The 12,570-nt window shown below is 46.9% G+C and overlaps 1 protein-coding gene across 5 annotated transcripts in view; it reads left to right on the top strand.

Moving 5' to 3' along the window:
• The first annotated feature begins 3,097 nt into the window (after positions 1-3,097).
• The window catches only part of LEF1 (lymphoid enhancer binding factor 1), a 105,868-nt gene continuing 96,395 nt past the window's right edge, over positions 3,098-12,570 (top strand). For 2 of the 5 annotated variants that reach the window (XM_035111584.2, XM_035111585.2), the window contains exons 1-2: positions 7,718-8,649; positions 9,404-9,635. In XM_035111584.2, the coding sequence (XP_034967475.1) occupies positions 9,423-9,635 (213 nt within the window). In that variant the 5' untranslated portion in view covers positions 7,718-8,649; positions 9,404-9,422. Of the gene's footprint in view, positions 3,253-7,626; positions 8,650-9,403; positions 9,636-12,570 lie in introns of those variants that run through there. The other 3 variants (XM_060278496.1, XM_035111583.2, XM_060278495.1) reach the window with 3 other exon arrangements.

Raw genomic sequence — 12,570 nt, 5'->3', positions numbered from 1 at the left:
AGAGTCGGTCATGACTGGACCTAATGGTCAGGGGTCCCTTTTCCTTTAAGTACCACTGTATTCAATCAGTCTTGGCCAGGCATCCCCAAACTTCAGCCCTCCAGATGTTTTGGACTACAATACCCATCTTCCCCGCCCACTGGTCCTGTTAGCTAGGGATCATGGGAGTTGTAGGCCAAAACATCTGGAGGGCCGCAGTTTGGGGATGCCTGGTCTTGGCTATCTACAGTACCTGGTAAGTGGACAAATGAATGCAGCCTCTCCATGCTTCCCTGGAAGCAAGTTCAGTTGGACTCAATGCGTCTCATTTCCAAGAAGACATGCATAGAAGACGTGCAGAGAAGTTGCTGTTATATTCCATTTGCCTTTCGTAATTTTAATTACCCACCTTCATGAATTATTTTAATTATTACAGGGAATTCTACCCTTCAAACAAATTTTCATTGTGGCTTACAAAAAAATAAATACAACATTGTCTTTATACCCCGGTACTTCTAGTGGTGAGTTATAACAGCTTATATTAGCTATTAAGCTACTATATTTATCTGAAAGCCATTTTGAGGATGTTTCGTTTAGTAAAAGGAGCTCCCTCCCTCCTATAACACTTACAAATAATTTGTTATTTGGGCAAAACTCTTAGCACACCTTGCCTGAGTCTGGGAGTATATTGAATGCATTTACAACAATGCATTGTCTTTGATACAACTAATTTGTGCAGACTGCTTTGGATTACATCCTCATCGGGAATAGGGAAACATCACTCTGCACATAATTAGAGGCACAGACTTCTGAGAAGTTTGATCCTATGCAGATTTATTCTGTAATTAAGTCCCACTGATTGCAAATATGCTTACTCCCAAGTAAGTGTAGGACCGCCAACTCACTATTACTCCAGATGTTCTGCAGCTGACTCTGGGTCAAAATCTCTGGTTTACATCAGCCTCCGCAAGGATGTTCAGTTTATCCAATGGAATCACTCAGATCACTGACAGGGGCGGGAGGGGGATATACCAGTAGTTACAATTTTTGAAAACCATTTTAGTTTACGGTTCAGAAATAGCACCATCTACAAATTATTTCAATGGCTCTAATACGATGCAGTTGCTATGTTAGCAATTCCATAGCTAAGGCTAATTCCATAGGAAACGGCTCCATTTGAAGAGCCTGTTATAATCAGCAACATTACACGCATTTGGTTCTAAATATATTTGCCCTGGCAAAAATGCTCTGTTTTTAAAGGGGCTGTCACTCGGTGGTATTCTCTGACTCCCCCACCCCCAATCGCTGCAGATCTGCCAGAGCTTACTGTGTCTGAAAGGAGGCTCCCTAATTAGGGATTAATCTGGGAGGCAGCTCTCTCTCCCTCTCTCTCCTCAGTGTAGCACTGTTATGATTAAGGTTTTTGCAGTGAGTCATAAGGGGGGATAATAATAATAAAAAAAACCTTTCATCAGCACCTTTGTTCTGATTGTTTCAGCTGGAGGAGAGACGTGCGAGGCATATATTTGTTGCTGAAATAATATTGACAGTGGAAGACATCGAGCTACACGGAGTGCAAATTGAGAACAAGGCATTTTTCTTCTCCCAAAATAATTGCCAAATTGCCAAACAGAAATCTGGAAAAGGAGGCGCGGGGAGGGGAATCTAACTAGTTTCCGCTGATTGCTTTTATTTTTACACCATGTGTTCCCTCCAGTCAGTCTGTTGAGGGGGCTGGAATGCGTCCAGGCTTAGCTGATCTTCTTTTCTCCCCCCCCCCCCCTTTCCTTTTTATTATTTTCAATTCACATTTCAGATCCAACTCCCGAAACTCTTTGATCTTTCTTTCTGTCTCCTTACCCGGAAGAGAACCCTCGCCTGCTCAGCTGGGAGCTCTAAGCACACGTGGAAAACCTGGCGCGGCTCCATGTTCTTGCCAAATTTAGTCACACAAAGAGGCCAGAAAGGGGAAGAACAAGAGGATGAAAGAGGCAGCCGGCGGGACATCAAAGGGAACCGCCGCCCCGCCCCCGCGGGCCCCGCTAACCCCGCCTTCTGCCTATATAAGGGCAGCCTCGCCGAGGTGGTCTTTTCTCACGCAAATACTGCGCTGTGTGCCCTTATGCATTCCCCTGCGATTCCCTGCTTCGCTTTTTCCACTGAAGTGCTACACTTTCCTCTTCCCCCGCAACTCAACAAAAAGATTAATTTATAAAGATGCTCGCTTTTTAAGGCAGCCGTCGTAGCTCTCTTGCCAGGGAGTAAATGTCCCTTCCCGTCCTGCACATACACGCACACATTATTCCTTCCACTTTCCATCCCGGTTTATTTTGGTTAAGGCAGTATCCGGTCGTGGTTGCTGCAACCTTCTGCACGCTCCTCGCAGCAGGAGTAAACTCCATTGGAAGACGAGACAAGGAGAGGGAGTGTACGTTTGCTTACTAGAGAGCAAATGGGACTTACTGCCGAGTAGACCAGACGAGGGTATTTTGGTAGAGAGAGGTTTCAAAGCAACAACAGCGCGGTACTTTTCTGTGTGCAATCCACACAACAGCGCTTCAAGCGGGGTCGGCCCCCGAACCTGTTTGCAATGATCCCTAGGTTCAGGGATAAGAGAAGGGGCGTTCTTATCTGGATGTGCGCTGAGTGGCTTTGGCGCTCGCCGTTCGCCACAGATCTGAAAAGTTGGGGCTCCCAGACAACTTTGAGCCCCTGCATCTCTCAGTTCAGAAACTTCGCTCCTGAGCCTGCGCGAATTCCTTTCTCGCTTTGCCTCTCCTCTTGTATGGTTGGCAGCCGTGCTGTCCGCATGCAACTTTTCTCTTTGATGATGCGAGTTTGCAGACGATTATTGCTTTACAGCCGCCGTAGTCATATCCCGATTGTCTGTCTGTGACGCTTGGAAATCACATCCCTTCCACTCAATGACATTAAACTCCCCAAGTTCAATTCATCCCCGTTGCTCCATCACGCATCTTCCCACTTGTCCCTTATTTAACCCTCTCGAGCCCATCAGCGTCCTAAACCTATTAAGTGGTTAATCATTACTTAGGAAGACGTGGCTTGAGAGCTCTGGATCCGCGTCATGGTGAAGGGTATGTTTAGTGGGAAGCGAAGGGAGTGGAATTAGCAACAATGCCGCGATTTTGCCTTGTTCCTTCGAGAGCTAGCGAAACTGCTGAAAAACCAATTGTGTTCCTGCTTTGATGCCCCAAGCATCAGACGTAGCCAACGTAGTGCCCTCCTTCCGACGACTTCCACCTGCCCCAGGCAGTAAGTATGAGGATGGGGGTTGGTGCCCAAAAACATCTGCAATGCACAGTGCCGGATTTACATATAAGCTAAACAAGCTACAGCTTAAGGCCCCACTCTCTTGGGGGGCCCCCAAAAAAATTAAGGAAAAAAACAGCTGGGTGTACATTTCCAAAATATAAGGTAAACAAAATAGAACCTACATACAGCAACAGTGTTTTGTGTTGTGTAGGCTCCTATGATGTAAGTAATAGGCCCCGCCTGCTATATAAAGGGCCCCATTACCTTCTGTAGTTTAGGGCCTAATCAACCCTAAATCCGACCCTGGCAATGCACCACCAATGCTGTCTCTGGTTTGGACAGTGCATTAGCTTGCTACCAGAACGTGCTTTCCCCATTCCAGTTGCGGTAGGTCTCCTAACATGGTTTCTTTTCCCTCACCCAGTTTTTAACATCTCAGACAGACCATAAGTCAAAAACTCTCTGCCTCTCTCTCTCTTTTATGTGTCCAATCAAGCATCCGGTGTAATCCTATGTGAACTTACTCGGAGGTGAGGCCCACTGAGTTCATCCTATGAACACCAAAATGCAATTGGACTTTCTTATGAGTTAAGGCGCGGTGTGTAGGATCGCAGTCTCAACCAGGGAGTCATTCCTGGTTGAGACCAGTACAGCTTACAGCAGAGAATTGCATTGTAAATCCGGCTCAGCCCGACCCTATGCATTAGATGTTGACTAAATCCCAAATAAGATAGTGTGCTGTATTGGATTATCACCTAAAGTAGCGATCCTAGGCGTGCTGAACCTGGAAGGAGAGAAATCTCAGTGAAACGGGACCCTGTTCCAAGGAAATATGCTTCCTTCCGAGCTTTGTCTCTGGAGATGCCCAGGAACATCGAGCCTCCTGGACGCTATGCGCAGCCCGATCCTGTAGACACTTAATCAGAAGAAAGTCCCACGGAGTTCAATTATGCCAGACGTGTGGGCATTAGGGTGGCAGTCTTACGGATAGGCCCTATACTGGCTTAATCGGAGGTAGCTCCTGCTTACGCCAGAGTAACCCCCCAAGTAAGAGTTACTTACTTCTAAGCAAGCCTGTATGCAGTTCAGCACAGGGGTGCTTTCCCTTTCTCCTAACACTCCCACTTTACTAACCTCGCAGTCTTTAATTTTTTTTTCACCTCCACCCACTTCTGTACCACGAGGAATCTCTAGCCCTCCAACCAACCTATGAATTGGAGAAGATTCTCCTTGACAGCCTTGCGTTGTCTCCAGTCAAATCTGGCGTTGGAGTTGAGGTTTTCCTGAGTTTATCCCCTTGTCATAAATCATTAAGTTTCTAGCCCCCGCCATCCCAGCTTCCCCCCCCCCTTCCTCTTTAAAAGGCTCCCTCCAAACAAAAAAACAAAAACTGGGATTGGGAAAACCTCCAGCCCACATGAAAGGCAAGAGGGGATCCTTTTTTGCTTCAATTAAAACAAAACAAAACAACCGCGCCTTTCCCTTTAATTAAACACACAGTTTATTTTGCAGGAGACCAATTTGGCGCAAGGCAGCACTGCTGCTGTTCCGATTTTAGCCCCTCTGGCTACGCAGAAGAAGGGCATCGCTGCAACCCGGCGGAACTGCGCACAACATGCCTCTACTCTCCCCCCGCCCCCGGTTAACTCAATTTTATTTTTTTTAATTTTAAAAAAATTAGCATCAAGAGCATGTCTTTTGCAAAAAGAGTGGCGATGCTAGGAGGGAAAGCGTGTTTACCAGCCGATGGGGATGCAGGCTGATAGAGAAGGGAGGAGGGGAAATAATAGATTTAGGGCAAATTTCAGAAAGAGGCACAAATCCTTCCCTAATTGTTTTATTAGAGGGATCAGATTAATACTAAACCTCCGTGTGAACAGTACTCCCTGGAGAAAGCTCCTCTCCTCCCCCGCCACCCTCCTTCAGGGTCCAGGAACGATAAACAGCACCGAAATTGACACAAATCTCGTTGGAAGTGGAAAGGATTTCAGCACCCTTCCTCGATTTTTTTAAATGGCAATAACAATCGATTAGACACATGCTAATTGGAGACCCAAATGCCTAATCGTTATGACAGCTAATAGAGTACTTTTCAAAACAATGCCTTTCCGAGGGTATTATATTTGCTGTTAGCTATGAGAAAAGTCTCTCTTCTTTTTTTACTAAAAAAAGGCTGCTAAGATATAATTTATTTCAAGGTTCCCTGCTAATAAATATATACGGTTTATTAAAAAAAAAGGCAAGCCCTCTCTGCCTTTTTAAAGAGGATCCCACGTAAATGGAGATATAAACAGCAAAACATTAAAATCACACATGCTTGTTAAAGAAAATCCTTAAGCTTATCGAAAGGGGCTTGGTTGGTTTTCCGAAGCAGAAGATCTCTGTGCTAAAGTACATCAAATGGATCCTTCCCTTTACGCACTGATTCTCAGCCCTCCTTCTCTCCCCCCCCCCCAATCTACTTAAGCAGTCCCCATTAGGTAGTTCAGACTACAATGGTCTCGTGGGCAAAGGGAGGGATTCTGTAAATGAGTGTGGCAGTCACAACAATTAACCTGAAGGAGGAAATAGGATTCGAATTAGGAGGAACAAGATCAAAACTTCACAAATCGCCCCTTCAACTTCCTCCAGGTCCCAAGCAGCCGCCTCAGCAGAGAGAGGGAGTGTAGTTTTGTAACACAACTCTGACAAGCACACCTTTAGGTAAAGGTAAGCCCCACTCATTTCAATGGAAACTTGTCCTATCCCATTGATCTGAATAGAACCGATTCCAACTATAGTCGTTTAGGAATTTGAGAATAAAGCCCCGTTTGAACAGAAGGTGGTTCTCTTCCGCATGTCCCATGCAACACTATGTGCCCCGGAATCCCTACATGTTTACTCGGGATCAAGACCCATTGTGCTCAGTGGATAGGAATAGGATTGCAGACCTAGGATCTTAAAATCCAAGCAACATCCCCCATGTTTTTTTATGAGAAAGGCGAAGATGAGCTGCCTCCTTTTTCTATGTAATGCACTTGCTTCTAGCTAGCACCGTAGGGTCTCGATTCTCTCCCTCCTTCCCCTCCTACTTTTCTAGTGGATTTTGTACTTCGGGGGGAGGTGTTGATTACAGGTTGCAGGAAGGAAGTAGTGTCACGAAAATATGCCACATTTGCTTATTCCACCTCAATTTCTGAAGCAGTCTCGTCACCAGAAGCCGTTTATCCTTGCACACATACCCCCCTGTCTTAGGAGTTGAAAACGTTATTGGGGAACGGATGAAGGATAGGACTGCACTCATGGGCTATGATATTCCTAATGCACCTTTCTCGTGTGCTTTTGGGGCGACTTAAAGACAACAGTAATTCTCTCACAGAAAGGATGCAAAGAGCCATTTATTGGGAAGACCTGTCTAACTTAACGGCAGTTGCTTCCAAGTAAAACATGCAAAGCATCACGCTAAGAGTTTGGATTTTCCTTTTGCACATCACTGATTTAAAAACGTAATAGCATGCTCTTTATTTCACTTTTACAATACTAGTAACTACACATAGTTACTGGTAAGGGTGATTTTAGTTATATGTACTGTGCCCATAACGTGTTTTTTTTAATGCAGCTATAACCTATGCTTGTGTACTTGAAAGTAAGTACCATTCAGTTCAATGGGTCTTACTTTTCAATAAATTTAATGCACTCAAGACAGCAACCTTAAAATGGTAGGCGAATGGGTGGTTGTAAGCGTCCTCCTTAACATTTTTTCTTCCTAATTCAAGCTTCTAGAACTCATTATTATTCCGTCCTGAGAACCGGAAAACTATGTAGCTTTGTTCATTTTGGATCCCTTTATCTCTTTATGCATTACCGATTTTAGCGACTGTGTGTGTCTGTCTAAAACTGTAAATAAACAAGCAAGAAACACACCCACACAAGCAAGCTCCCCCTTTTCAGCCACAAAACAATTGTGTATGTATAAGCTTCCCCCTCCTCTCCAAAAAGGGGGAAGTCTTAACAAAGCAGCCCTAGAAAAAACATCCTTGTTCCAGATTTGTCTGAAGATGTTCAGATAACTATTATTTGCCCTCTCTGGAGAGGCTTCCTTGGGGAGGGGGAGAGTGAATTAGAAACCTCCACCCCTTGGAATAGCAATTCCCTTTCCACCCTCATCTCTTTTTCTGTCTTTTTAAAAGTCAGCCCATCTCAGATAATAATAAATAAGGATAATAAGCGACGCCAGGAGAATTGGGGAAGAGGGCAGTTATCAGAGTTAAAGTGATTAAAGAGCAAACAATTAGGAAAGAGATAAGGGAGCCTTTCTTGGTCGAGGGGAGGGGGAGCCACATGCGCGCATTGCTACCTCTTCCCTTCCTTTTTCAGCTACACCTTTGCTTTATTCTCACGCAGGCACCTTTCCCTTGCGTGGAACCGGATGGCTGAAATTGTTTTAAACTTGGATTGCTGGGATGACTTCGGGTGCATCTAATAAGGAGAGAGCTTCTTCCATCCCGCTCCCGTGCTTTCTAAGCTGGGTTTAGGTTGTTTTTCCTCCCCTCCTTCTCTGTATGGATACATTTCCTTTTTCTCTCCCTCTCTCAAGAGCGTCTATCAATGCGCTGTCACTCAAAGCGGCGGCTTCTCTTTCATCTTCTTTCCTCCCGCCCCCACCCTTTCAACAGGGCGGGCGAGAGGGGGAGAGACAGAGAGAGGAGGTGGAGAAGGAGTGGGTGGAGGGGATGTTAAAGTTACATTACAGAGGGAGCCAGAGAGAGAGGGAGAGACACAACTGGCTGCCCACTTCACACAGCCCCCCGGCAGCGAGCTCATCCTAGCTGAGCGGCTCCAGAGCTGGCCGGCGCGTCGCCCCACGCGCTCGCACGAACGCGTGTCCGAGCCGCGAGAGGAGTCCAGCGAGCGCCTCAAGCGAGAGAGAACCCGCTCACCTCTCCCGCGCGGGAGAGAGAGAGAGCGCGCGCGTTTGCGTGTGCGCGCGCACCTGGCTGGATTTCTTTGCCGCGCTAATTGGGCCGCTGCGGGGAAGCTGCGACACCTGGACGAAGAAGTCGACGGGAGAGGAATCAGGCGGCGGCTCGCCCTTCTCCCCCTCAGACTTCGGCAGCCCGACCCGCAGACTCAGTTTGAGAAGCGTGGGGACCCTAGAGGAGCTCTCGGCGTTTTCATCTTCCTGAGGGAGCTAACTTTAAAAGTTTCATTTGAGGAGACGCTCCCGCCCCTTTCCTGTCACGCAACAACTTCTTCACCTGAGGGATTTTTCGGCACCGCGTCAACCCCGCTCTCCGGCTTCCCTTCTTCAAGAGAGAGCGAGCCCGAGGGCAGCGAGCAGCAAAAAAGAGAAAGAGGGGCGAGAAGGTGGGGGGAAACCCTCTTCCGTAGCCAAGGGACAAAGGCAGAGTCGTCCTGGTGTGTGTGTTTGTGTGCGCGCGCGACATTTCCTCCTTCCACCTCTCCCACCCCAAGCGGAGGTGTCTCTTTGGCATTTTCTTTCCCATCTCCAAGTTACCACAGAAAAGGGCGAAAGTGGGGGGGGGGAGCCTCTTTTAACCAGCCAAGCACCCACCCACCTCTCTCTCTCTCATAGCATCCAAATAGTGGTGTTACTTTTTGAAGAAGAAGAAACGGACAGTTGTATTTGTTTATATTCAAGAACGTGGCGCAGGAATAAGACAGGGGTCAACTAGAAGACTACAGAGGTCTTCTCTTCTCTCTTCTTGTTGTTTATCAAAAGAGGGGAGGGGAGGGGAAGGCCAGAGGAGATAAACGCCTCTACGGGAAGGGACGCGATCTTGCCCAGACTTTCCTGTCCTCTTTGCTGCAGACACAACAGAAACCGGGAGCGGAGGGGAGGGGTGACGCCTCTTCTAAAGGCAGGCCGACAAAATAGCCGGGCACGGCCGCGCTCGATCCTTTTCCTCTTCTCCCCTCCCCCAGGTGTTTGGGTCTGGATGGCATGGAGAGGGGCGGGCGAGGAGGAGGAGGAGGGAGCTGGGCTTAGGCGGCGAGGCGCGTGGGCTGAGCGGCTCGAGAGCCGGGGAAAGTGATCGCCGAAGACTTTTAACTTCCCTCGTTCCTTCTGTTCTCCTCCTCCTCCTCTCCCTCTCTCCCTGCCCTCCCTTCTTTCCTTTCCTCCGCTCCCTTTATTCCCGGGGTGGAGCAGCCTCTCAGGAGCAGCCACTATGCCTCAGCTCTCGGGAGCCGGAGGAGGCGGCGGCGGGGACCCGGAGCTTTGTGCCACCGACGAGATGATCCCGTTCAAAGACGAAGGCGACCCCCAGAAGGAGAAGATCTTCGCCGAGATCAGCCATCCGGAGGAAGAGGGCGACTTGGCCGACATCAAGTCGTCGCTGGTGAACGAGTCGGAGACTATCCCAAGCAGCAATGGGCATGAGGTATGGAGAGAGATGGGCACAAACGGTTGGGGGGGGGGTCTATGCAAAGGGCAAGGGGGAAGCGCACAACAGCTGGCGGAACAGAGCAAACTTTCCGGGAAGGGCGACGGTCAAGTAGCAGCAGCAGCAGCAGCACAATAAAGTTGTGCACAGGGAACAATCCGGTTTCACTCTTTGGGTGGGCTTCGGGGTGGGTTGTGGGGGGAGGCTTCGTCTTGATCCTTTTGCCCTCTTATCTCAAGCAGTAAATCAAGCAGTAAATCAGCCTGAGCTTGATAAAGTCGCTGGAATGCATTCGAGTGGGTGGCTTTGCTATTCTGGGGCTAGAGGAAAGGATGTGGGGGTTGGGGGGGGGCAAACTCAAGACTATCGCTCCTTTTCAGGGATTTTGGGGGCTGTTGTTTTTTCAAGTGTAGAAGGGTTTTTCTTTCTTTCAAGCTAGCTAAGGAAAGGGCGTGTGTGCGCGCAGCGTGGAAAACGGGAAACTGTAAGCCGCCAAGTGGGATACTGTTTTGACCACGGCGCTTTGAAAACTGATACTCCACAGTTCCCCATGAATGAGTAGCGCTTGGCGCGGCGGAGGAGGGAGTGGAGTTGAAAGCTCCGCTTGCTGCAGTTCCCCCCTCCTTGGAATTGGGGGTGGGGGCAGGCAGAGCAGTTGAAGAGGAGCGGTTGTATTGGTGTGAGGCTACTCTTTAATCTTCCTGTTACCTTTCCTCTAGTTCAAACCCATTTTTTGAGTGGTGGGGAGTCATGTATTGGGATGCAAGTACCCTGTATGGTAGAATGTCTCTCCACCACCACTACACAAGAGTTTTGCTAAACTGGCCTCCTTTGGTTTTGTTCTTTGTGCTTTTGCAGATGGCTATCGTGGCTCAAATGTAAACCTCCCACCTGGTCCGAGATTAAAACTTGAGTTTGGTGCCTTATTCCTTACATTACCATGGTTACTCTTGGTGTCCTGCCTTGCTGTGGTGCACTACAGTAGCAAATAAAAGTACATAGAGACACGTGGGTGGTTAGGTGGCAGCTCCCTAACTCTGCAGAGATAAATGAATAGTTTGAGCAGAGCAAGAAAAGCACTAGAAAGTTAACTTCCCGTACATCTTTCAATGAGAGATTTTTGGGGACAGTACGTCACAACAAAGTTCAGAGTTTTTTCTAAAGGCAAACCACAGGTTTTAGGGCTGTACTGCAGAAAATCAGCAAAGAGCCTTAAGTAGACAGACCTATGTATATTTGTTGCCAAAAGAAATATCTGCGGGCTGAATTGACTCATGCCTTGATCAGAAGTTTGCTTGCTGCGAAATGACAGAAGAATCAGAGATTTTGAGCAATTTAAGTAAATGGTTTGGGGGGCAGGTTACCTAAAAGACTGACTCCACCCTTTCATACCTGCATATACTTTAAGTTATTCATCAAAGAATGGAGAGGGCCTTTTTGTGCTGGTGCCCTAGCTATGGAATGTCTTCTCAGGCTTTCCTAGTGCCTGCATTAAAGTATTTCCAGCACCAGGCAAATACTATTTTTCCTTCTTTCTGGCAATTTTAAATTATTTCTTACTGGGTCTTCTGTTTAAGAATGATGTTAGGATGTTTGTGGAAATTTTTATTGCTCTTAGTATTTTATCTGATGGTTATTGTTTTTGTGATCTGCCCAGATGACATGGTCAACGGCTGGTCCATCTTTTTTTATTATTAAAAAATGTTATTTTTGTAGCATCTGAGGCTTAACTGTGTCTTACAAATGGAAAGAGCTCCTTTCCACCATTACTTCTGGTGTTATTTTGCTATAGTGGTATCTTAGGAACCTAGCCAAGGTACTGCACCCTACTACTAACAGTTGGGGAAATGGTCCCATACACTTAAGTCAACTAAATTTCACTAATGATCAATACCGCTTACAATGAAGGGTTTTGTTTTCTGAATCCTTCAGAGTAAGGTGCCTGGAGGTCAACAGAACTTGTTTCCAAGGAATGACTTTCTTCCAGCACACTGAGAAATGACCTGCAAACCTTCAATGTTGGGTTGTGCATTAAAGGTTTAGTTTGAATTTCAGTGTTTCTGGATTGCCTTTTAAATTTGAAGGAGCTTGCGTTGATTCAAATGGAGTTGACGTCTTTGAAATGTATTTAGTTACTTAATGCACACTGGTGTGTGTTATTTGCAATCATTAACTATATATTCCTTATTGGGCAGAGGTAACTTGGCCATGGTATTCCCACATTAACTTTCCACATTGGACTGTTGCAATGTGCTCTATGTAGGGCTGCTCTGGAAGACTTATCAAAAACTTCAATGGTTCAAAATGCTGGGTTGCTGCTAGAACTCCCATAACCTCTGTTCTAAAACAGCTGCATTGGAGTTTTCAGGTTCAATTTAAGATGCTCTTGGTTTGTAAGATATGGGAGGAGGTGGTCCTCCTGGTAGTTCTGCTGCCCTAAAAAGTTCAGGGAAGTGGTGGTCTAGAAGAGAGCATTCTCTGTTGCACCCCCTAAGTTCTGGAGTTCGCTCAGCACAGAGGTGTGTCTGGCACCTTCACTATACAGCTTTCAGTGAATGCACCTCTGCCCTGGCCTCAGCAGCTGAGACATGAGTTTTCTGGACCCACTCTGTTCCTATGACTCTAATTCAAACTGCTTTTGTTGCTGGATTTGAAATTGTTGTAACCTGCCTTGGGACCTGCTGGTGAAGGGCAGGTAATGAATTTAATGATGATTGTGAGTCCATATACCCCCCCCCATGTAATTCATTATTTTCCATGAGTATGGAATGCAGTGTGAGTGCTTTCTTTCCTAAATCAGTTTTCATGGCACAGGAAAAGGCAGGTTTGTATGAATCACAGGATCATATAATAGCATTAGGCCTTAAGAGTAGCCATGAAATTTCTCGGGTTAAAATCAGCAAGGTCAGAGCATTAGTCATAAACTCTTTAA

The sequence above is a fragment of the Zootoca vivipara genome, chromosome 9 (genome assembly GCF_963506605.1).
Source record: "Zootoca vivipara chromosome 9, rZooViv1.1, whole genome shotgun sequence".
Taxonomy (NCBI): domain Eukaryota; kingdom Metazoa; phylum Chordata; class Lepidosauria; order Squamata; family Lacertidae; genus Zootoca; species Zootoca vivipara.
This window is presented reverse-complemented; position numbering and strand designations above follow the sequence as displayed.